We start from the raw sequence: 10000 nt of genomic DNA, 5'->3' as shown, positions 1-10000 counted from the left end.
CTGAGATAGATGGCACTGCTGAGCAGGCTGGCCTGATGAGAAGGTCCTGCTACATGAGGGCAGAGAACTGAGGGAAGAGAAGGAGAGAAAGGCCAGGAGGCAAGAACAGAGATGAACCTCATCATCTTCATTGGCCTGGGGCCAACCCTGGGATGCCCCTTAACACAGAGAGGAGCCTAGTCCTTTCCCTATGGACTCACCAGAGTCTGTCAAGTTGATTCAATGGAGTGAGGTATAAGAGAGTAGAAGTCACTCCAGCCAGCCTCCTGGGTCCCCCAACAAGTAAAATGAAACACAGCTCAGTATTCCAATCTCAGAAACTGAAGCTAACCTCTAACCAGGGACTTTCCACTCAAATGACCCAAATAGAGCTATAGTCCCTGTCACCAATCTAGAGCATCCGATGCCTTCTCTCTGCTCATCCTACACATGGGCCCCTCTTTTCCCGTCTGTTTCCAGACTGGAGCTGTCTAAATCAGGACTCACTACCTGCTCAAGAAAACACTTCCATCAGCAGACCTCAGTTTACCCTTTGGCAAGAAAGTCAAGCAGTTCCATGAGGGAGGGTCACTCTTGAGATGTGTCCCTTGCAAAGGACTTGGATCTTAAAGAACATGGCCCAAATACAGCCCAAACACTGTCTTAGTTAGGGTTACTATTGCTGTGATGAAACCATGACCAAAGAAATTTGCAGATGGAAGGGTTTCATCAGCTTACACTTCCACATCACAGTTCATCATCAAAGGAAGTCAGGACAGGAACTCAAGCAGGGCAGGGACCTGAAGGCAGAAGCTGATACAGAGGCCATGGAGGGGTGTTGCTTTGTTCCCCCTGGCTTGCTCAGTCTGTTTTCTTTTAGAACCCAGGACCACCTGCCCAAGGATGGCACCACCCACAATGGGCTGGGCCCTCCCCCATCAATCATTAATTGAGAAAATGCCCTATAGGCTTGTCTACAGCCTGATCTTATGGAGGCTTTTTTTTTTTTTTTGTCAGTTGAGGCTCCCTCCTCTCCAATGACTCTAGCTTGTGTCAAGCTGACATAAAACAAGCCAGCACAGCTGACCCCTTGTCAAATTGACACATTAACACATCACTTTTCAATTACAACATTTCCTTTCTCATTTATCCCCAAGATGGCATGTTAATATTAATATCACAATATAAAACATAACTTTACAAGTCTCACATTCCTTACAAATTCAATTCAAACATATTAAAACTTGTCTTTAAAATATCTAATCTCCTTAAAAATACAAAATCTTTTTTTAAAGGTTTAAAGTCTTTCAGTTGTGGGCTCCTGTAAAAAATCAAAATTCAATTAAATACCTTCTTGCTTCAAGAGGGAAGAACCAGGGCACAGTCACAAACTGAACAAAGCAAAATCAAGCTCCAGCAGTGTAAATAACTAAATATCCAATGTCTGGGATTCACCCATGATCTTGTGGCCACTCCAAGGGGCTTGGGTCACTTCTCCAGCTCTGCCCTCTGTAGCACACACAGCTTGACTTGGCTCCAGCTGGCTCCACTCCATTGCTGCTGCTGTTCTTGGTCATCCCATGGTGCTGGCATCTCCAAAACAATTTTCTTTTTGCTGAAACTGGGCTGCACTTTCACCAATAGCCTTGCATAGGCTGTCTTCATGATGCCAAGCCTCAACTTCTCTGTGTGACACCTTCCATCCTGGGCCTTCAACTGCTACCAACGCTGCACCTTCACCAATAACCTCTCCTGGCCTCTCACAGTGCCAAACGTCAGCTGCTCTCCACGATCCTCTCATGCCTTCAAAACCAGTGCCACTTGCATGACTCTTACACCACCAAGTTCAGTTGCCAGCATGAGGTACAACTTTGGCTGTCTCTGGAACACAGCTTCTGTGTATGGACCCTGAGGAAACACTTCCCAGAAGATTTCACCTCAGTGATGCTGGTCTCTTCTTTTTCTTCTCCTCCTCCTCCTTTTCTTTTCTTTTCTTTCTTTCCTTTTTTTTTTTTTTTTTTGACAGGGTTTCTTTTGAGTAGCCTTGGCTGTCCTGGAACTCGATCTATAGACCAGGCTGGCGTCGTACTCATAGAGACCTCCTCACCCAGTGCTGGGATTAATGGTGTGCACCACCACCACCAGCTGCTGGTGTTTTCTTAATCACTAATTTCTCAACTGCAGCTGACCAGCATTGATTATTCCAACAAAGCACAGGTTTCATTTCAGTAGTTCTGGAATCTTGTTAATCGCAGGTGAGTCTTCAGCCCCAGCTAACCAGAATCACAGGATCTTAATTCAGAATAACAAATGACCCTGATAGAGTCTTTAAACTTCTGACACTTCACAGGCCTGGCCTCAACCATCCGCATTACCCTCAACATTCTTATCTTGCAAGCTCCTACAAAAGAGCTCACCAAGCATTGAACACTCAATGGCTTTTCTTGCATTGCAAAGTCCTTTCACAGTCCTCCCCAAAACAACATGGCCAAGCCTGTCACAGCAATATACTTGGTACCAACTTAGTTAGGGTTGCTATTGCTGTGATGAAATGCCATGACCAAAGAAATTTGAGGAGGGAAGGGTTTGATCAGCACACCCTTCTACATCACTGTTCATCATCAATGGAAGTCAGGACAGGAACTCACACAGGGCAGGAACCTGGAGGCAAGAGTTACTGCAGAGGCCATGGAGGGGCGCTACTTACTGGCCTGCTCTCAATAGCTTGCATAGCCTTCTTTCTTATAGAACCCAGGACCATTTGGCTAGAGATGGCACCACCCACAATGGGCTGGATCCTCCCCCATCAATCACTAATTAAGAAAATTTCCTACAGATTTGCCTACAGCCAGACCGTATGGAGGAATTTGAGGCTCCCTGCTCTCTAATGACTCTAGCTTGTGTTAAACTGACATAAAACCAGCCAGAACAAACATTCGGTCAACTCAGTAGTGAGACAAGCCGTCCAGGACCAGCAATAGGAGGAGATGTGGATGGAATTCGGGGAGGGGAGGGAGAGTTTCAGCTCCTTGCCTAGTGTGTATTCTGTGTGTCTTTGCTTTTATGGTCCTTCAAAACTTCACAGAAGGTCAGTCTAAGATGGTGAGTGATTCATAGCTCTCCAAGGAATTTCCTGATCAAAGGACCCCTGGGAAGGCAGACCAGGGGGAACTGGAAGGCTTCCTGAGGGGCTGGTACCTACGAGAAAGGCCTGACTCTTGTCTCTAGGCAATCCCGTTCTCTGGGCTTTGCCTGCTCTTGTCTGTCTCTTCCCTAAGAGGAGTCCCCAAAAAGTAGATGGGGAGCCAGGTAGTGGTGGCCCACGCCTCTAATCCCAGTACTGGGTAGGCAGAGCCATGTGGATCTCTGAGTTGGAGGCCAGCCTGGTCTACAAAGCAAATTCCAGGATAGCCAGATCTATTGCACAAAGAAAGCCTGTCTCAAAACAAAACAAAACAAAACAAAACAAAACAAAACAGAGTATATGGGGTTTCCTAGAGGCCCCTAGTGCAGGAGAAGAGACACAATGCACTCCTAACATTCTGAGCCAAAGTTGGGAGAGGACCCATTTCTAGTTATCCAGTGGTCCCACCATGATGTGAACACAAGATCCTGGCTCTGTGGTTGGTTGAATGGCCTTGGCCACATGTCAGTGCTGTCTACCCTGCCAGCTCAATTACTCTTATTCTCTAACAAAGGTTTGCTGAGGCTGACATGGAGTGTGCATCCCACAAGCACACATCAGTGGGATCTGCACACACAAGGGGAACTATCCAGCCACCTTGTGGTTTCACTTTGTCTCACACGTTTGAGACCAGATGGCAGAGGAAGTACAAATAAATTAGAAACTCACTCAGATACTTGCCATGGATACCTGCTCAATCTGTGTTTGTAGAGGAAATATCGATTTCTTTTAAGAACTATTCTACTAAGGTGTCACTCACAAATAATCAAATGTTGGCTGTATTTTGAACTTGTACAGTTCTGACCTGGGAACCCACACGCTGGTTCCAATGTCAGAGGGCCTGAATAGCCAGCATTTGCTGGCTGTGTAATCTTGGGCATGCTATCTAGAGTCTGTGCCTCAGTTTACTTATGCTAAAACAGAAGACAGTGGTATCTATTCATCTATCCACTTCATAGTCATGGGATGAGCATTTAAAAAGTTGGTACACACAAACACTCGAATCAGAGAGAGAGAGAGAGAGAGAGAGAGAGAGAGAGAGAGAGTTCAAGCTTCCAGCTACTGCCATGAGTAATAACCAATAACCATCTTTAGTGTCACCCCTACGACACCACCTACTCTGTTTCCCCTACCATGCCTGGACCTCAGCCTTTAGCATTTATCCCTCTATGGTTTTGAGTTGCTTCCTACACTCATTTCTTGCTCCCTAATTATGCTAAGCACAGGTCCCAGGTCAATCCAGGAGTTCAGTGTCATTCAGTAATGATGCTTCCACTTTCCTATTCTGAAATATAGGAAATTTATTTGCAATTGGACACAAATCAGTTCAAGACCAAAAAAAAAAAAAAAAGTGAAGTATGACCAAATGAAGTCAGGCTTCTATGTCACTGGGTGCATCTAAGTGGCACACAGAAGAGAGTGGACCTGGGGGCTGTCTGTGGGTGTGGACAGCTCCAGCAGGTGGGGGCCAGGCATCTGTCTCTAAGCTGTATTACCACAGACAAGACATCCTCTTTTCTGAGATCTGTGACAAAGGTACTGCCCTCTGACTCTTACCTGGGGGAGATGGGGCCACACAGGGCGACACAGCAGTTTGTGAAGATGTTTCCATAGCTGTAGGGATTGTAATTTTCTTTTCCTCTTTTATTGGACCAAGACCCTTTGATCTGAAAGAAAAGGAACATCAACAACACAGTGTCTGGTGTACTGATGCCAATGTTTAGGGCAAACTGGACCCAGGGATGCCTTTAAAAGATGCAAATAAGGGCTGGATTACAGCTCAGTGGGAGACATGCCAGATGCTGGGTCCGATGCTAGCACTACACAGTCTTTACTGGGAGAAACTGAGGTATTTTTTTTTTCGGAAAACAAGCATTTATACAAAACTTAAAATATCCTCAAACAGTACCTTAGATTAGGAAGAGAGTGACAATCTCTGGGACAAAAGTCCTTGTTTAAGATTATACTGTGCTACTAAAAGTTCCTCTAATGAAATCCAGTAGAGACTCAGCTTTTCATATTTACATCTTGCACCACCCTGTCTTATTTATTTACTGTTTATTGTGTGTTGTGTGGTGCAGGGGTGTTACATGCACATAAGTATGTAAGAGTATGTGCCTTGCATATGGAAGCCAGAGAGAGATGCCTACGGCACTCCAGAGATGCTGTTGCCTTAGATAGTTACCGAGCGTGAAACTTGCAGCTTCAGCTAGGCAGCTGGCCTGTGAGCTCACAGGTGCTGCTTGTCTCTGCTCCCTTAGTGCTGGGGTTACAGGCATGTGTGGCCATATGGGTACCTGGGAATCAGTCCTCATGATTGCAGAGCAAATGCTCTGATCCATGGAGCCACATCTCCTGCCTCCCCAGCGCTAGGCTGTGATTAAGTGAATGCTAACTGAAACAGCTTTATGTGGCTTCCTTAATTGTCAATGTAGGCAGCCTCTTGTTAAAAGTGTCTGTTTTGCAGATTCCGATACTCATAGTTACCAAATCGAATGTGCTGACTTAGCAGTTTTATCTCATCTATTTTACCATTTACTTTCCCCAGCCTTTGTTTAAGGAAGCTGGGTCTGTCCTGAAACAGTTAACATGCATAGACAGACAGGATCTCAGTTTGAAGAGCAAGTGAGAAGTATACTTGCTGGGAAGGAGTTTTCAACATGAGGTTTCCTGCTCCCCCTTCTCCCCACCTGCACTACCCATTGGCAGATGCTCCTGGACTCAAAGTTCAACTCTGAGTCAGGGCAATTTCCTCCAGAAGCCAGACATAATTAAGGATGAAAGTTAGACCCCAAGGTGTCAGCCTGCCATGGTCTGTCTTTGGCTGGGGAAGTGTGACAAGCTGCCTCGAAAATGACTTTAAGAGGATTTGAAGAGCCTTCTCAAGGTCCAAACTGGGTGTCATGTGGCTCATCTTAGGATGGGAGTGACATGGTGGTAAAATGTAGGAGGATGCAAAGATGACCATACACGCGTGCAGGACCCTGATGGGGGCTTCTACTACACCCACTGTCCCGGGGTTCTCACAGCTGGAGTGGGATGTAAGGGGAAAGATGACCCCCGACCTCTCACTTCCTCCTCCAAGGCTAACCATGCAGATACCCACGTGCTACAGTCAGGAACTTACGTCTTCATTTGTTGTCTGGTTGGAGCTGATCAAATAGGTGTGGAAACCTGAGAGGCCGACGATGGACCAGACGGAGAAGAAGCACACCACGGCCTCCAGCACAGTGGGCGAGTCAAGGAGAACAACAGAAGGACAACAGGGGGTTCTCATGGCTATCGGAGAGGCTGCATGACAGGTGAAGGGCTGAAACCCCATAGGTGGATTCTGGCCTCAGTTCTAGCCCACATCCCTTCCTGGTCTCTAACCACAGTGACCACAGGCATACTTTCTGTCACCCCTCCCCCAATGCAGAGGGGCACCCACAGCTCTGTGACGGCTGCCGGACTCCCTGGGGATCACTTCTTCCCCTTAGACCTTTTCCTTCTCTGACTTGTAATGACACCAAGGGTGAATGGCAGCTGGCAGTGGCTAAGACCTTCGATGAGAGAACTAAACAGTAAAGCTCTGGTTTTAGCTTCTGAATGCTGAGGACTGTGTCTGAAACGAGCATCACCCTACCATGGGCGGCGTCTGACATTCAGAGCTGCTTGCTTCTGCGAACTGTCTGGTCTCAGCTTATGAAGCGGTGAGAAGTGCTCATGCCTATGAACTGGAGGGTGACCCTAGGTGTGGAATTGGGCTGGGGTACTCCTTCTTAGAGACCTCCCCCAGCTCCACAGCCAATCCCTGGTACAGCATACTGTGCTATGCACTGGGAGAGAACAGTGAGAGGAAGCCAGGCAAAGGAGGAACAGCATGGCCTTCTTCACCAGATGGCATTGATCAACCAAGAATGCAGTAATTTGAAAGGATGAGAGAATTTTCCCATCCCACAAGTGTTTATAAGAGTCTATTTACAAGATACAGATGTTTCTCAGGAAAAACCAATTCATCCTGGGGCAGATTTGGGGTTTAAATATACATCTTGCTTCCTCCCAGCAATGAATTACAGACAGGGGAAAGTAAAGAAACCTTGTGCTTTCCTTATGCAACCAAGGATGGAGGGACATAGATCAGGCTGTTCTGTGTCACCACTGATGTTTCCAGGTTGAAAATAATTCACTTTTGATGACAGAACTGAATATATTACCCAGTGCCTCCGTATGAAGATGGATGCTCTTGCTGGGGACATGGGGTCTTACACCAAATGGGCAAATGTGAACAGATCTGTGGGCTGACAGTCACTATCATAGTCACAACTTCTATTTTTGGAGAAGCAGGTGATTGGGAGGGTGGAGAGGACAAGAGAAACACAAGGAAGAAACTCCTAGCCAGCGTTACAGAAGTCTGCTGCTCCCTCCAGGGAATGGCTATGGTGGGGCTTTATATATGCATGGAATAATGACTCATGTATCTCAGTGGCCAGGGCTCCCATATGTCATTTCTCTGCTTCCCTATCAGGGCTGGGAGGTGGTTCAGGAAGACTTCATGTCTCACATTGGCTACTAACACAGAGGTGGAATTTAGGGGGGTAAGATTAAGTGACCAGGGAGGAGGCTAAGTCAGGGAGATGAGGCTGAGCCAGAGGTGATGGCACTACTTAGAACTCTATGCAGCTAAGGGCAAAGGCCAGAGACATTGGGATGGCATTACACAGGAGCTGGGAAAAAAAAATGTGGTCCAGGGGAGAAAAGAGAATAAAGATAGAAGTCAAACATCAACCTCAGAAACACCTGTGCATCACCAGACCTTTACAACCCAGACAGAATGATGGGGAAGTCAAAATAGAAGGAAGGCTCAAACACGAACCATAAAAACCACAAACTAAAAAAGTAGAGCCGAGTTGGAGCAGGTGAGTGGGCTCTGGACTTCTGGCTACTCCATCTGTAATGACCTGCAATTACTAGTTGCTTCCATTAGGAGGCAGTGTGATTGGTGGGTGAGGAATTGTAGAGGTTTACAGAAACAAAAAAATGGTTGTGTGTGTGTGTGTGTGTGTGTGTGTGTGTGTGTGTGTTTCTGTATGTACACCTATGTGCCCTTAGAAGTCAGAGTCCAACCTTGGGAATTTTTCTGTGCCATCTAACTTAAAGATTTCTTTTGAGACAGGGTCTCTCATAGGCCTGAAGCTCACCAGCTCCACAGGCAAGCACCAGCTCCATGCTCCAGGGAACAGGCTCTGCTTGAAGGAGGGGGGTGGGCAAGGGGAGAAGTAATGCAGAGACTTGGGCGAAAGCCAGGCAAAATGGCTAAGGATAACCATAACCAGTGGGAGAGCATCATCTTGGGGTTCCTGATCTTTTCTCACAAAGGAGCACAGAAAAGCAATTTTTCTTATAATCTCACTAATTTAAAAGAAAACTACCCTGAAGCACCTCTGCGCCATGGAGACACAGAAGCCCAAGTCAAGCCATTCTGGCTTTTCCTAATCCTTTTATTTCAGGCAGGAAGCTGAGGCCCAGGGACCAAGTCACTTTTCAGGGCTCATATAGCAAGTCACAGCAGAACCAATCGGAGCCTAGTCCCTGGACTTCTGGGAGACACATAACCCTCCTGGTGAGGCTTCAGGTGTGAACCCCATAGTCTTCATTAGACAGACTGTGCAGGAGTGTCTGCCATTGAAGACACGAGGCAGAGTAGGTGGCTGGCGGCTATATGTGCCTGGCAGCCTACCCTGAAGCAGGTGCACTTCGAAGGAATGGCCCCTTCATGCATCTATTACATGGATGATTCTACCTAGAGGCAGAAAAACACAGCTGTGCTGTCACCTGGCCACCCACCCATGACTGCAGCAATTTGCATGAATGACTGACCCTGTGAAAAGGGGAAGTGACTGAGATCTCTATCACAACCCTTCTCTCAAACCTTCTTCCCCTGTGTGTGGAGGAGGTTCCAGATTCACGGCAGAAGTGACCAGGATCCCAACCAAACTTCTCACGGGAGCTTTGAAGAAATAGATTCTGACAGATGGCCTCTAAAGGTCATTTAGGTGACAAGGTGTACAAGAACAGTGGGATGAGGGGATGGGGAGACATTTCTAGTTATCAGAGCGAGGAACAGCAATGGGACAGGTCGTGACCAGACATGGCTTGGAGCACAAGGATGGGACAGAATTCAAAGTCAGCAGTAGAACAGACGCTTGATTCTGAGGCAGGTGCATGGGGGACCCTTTAGGTAAACACCACATTCCTGTCAATTTCCCCACCAGACACCTGTTCTTCTCTCCTGCCTCTTTCTCTGTGTGCAGCCTGCCATGGACACCCAGCAAAAGGTGTTGTCCTTAAACTCAATGCCCCAAGAGTTGGGATTATAGGTATGTGACACTGCATTGGGCTCTACGACTTCACCTTTGGAGGAGAAAATAAAGGAAGAAATATAAATATTCACCCACAGAACACCTGGCTATGCTTGGAGTTCAGAAAGTAGTTAAAGAGTGAGGTAGATTTATCTCCAGGTAATATTTTGAAACAAAATCAAATTGTGGGACAACTCTCAGTAGGGTCCTTGTAAGATACAAGCAACCCCTTAGCCACATACAAGTATGTATTCCAACTTCATGAAGACCTTCCGGAAGGTCAGATAGAAACTGACAAGGAGTTCCACACAACGGAGGGTCAGAGAAACCCTTCCTCTCTTCCTGTTATATTTCTTTTGGAATTATTTTAGAACTTCAACCTTAATTAACTTGCTACCCACATTGTGTTCTTCTGCAACATAATTGGGGTCTTAACCTTCAGGTCCAAGCTTCCTCCATTGGCTGGGTGAGGGTGGTGGGAAGGCACTGGTCTCTT

The 10000-nt window shown here is 46.7% G+C and overlaps 1 protein-coding gene across 2 annotated transcripts in view; it reads right to left on the bottom strand.

Moving 5' to 3' along the window:
* Positions 1-10000, bottom strand: part of Zdhhc14 (zinc finger DHHC-type palmitoyltransferase 14) — a 235773-nt gene that overhangs the window by 21942 nt on the left and 203831 nt on the right. For both annotated transcript variants that reach the window (XM_027401061.2, XM_027401062.1), the window contains exons 6-7: positions 6291-6393; positions 4721-4830 (exon numbers count right to left, since the gene is read on the bottom strand). In XM_027401061.2, coding sequence (XP_027256862.1) covers positions 4721-4830; positions 6291-6393 — 213 coding nt within the window. The remainder of the gene's footprint in view (positions 1-4720; positions 4831-6290; positions 6394-10000) is intronic.

Source organism: Cricetulus griseus, chromosome 2 (genome assembly GCF_003668045.3).
Source record: "Cricetulus griseus strain 17A/GY chromosome 2, alternate assembly CriGri-PICRH-1.0, whole genome shotgun sequence".
Lineage (NCBI taxonomy): Eukaryota > Metazoa > Chordata > Mammalia > Rodentia > Cricetidae > Cricetulus > Cricetulus griseus.
This window is presented reverse-complemented; position numbering and strand designations above follow the sequence as displayed.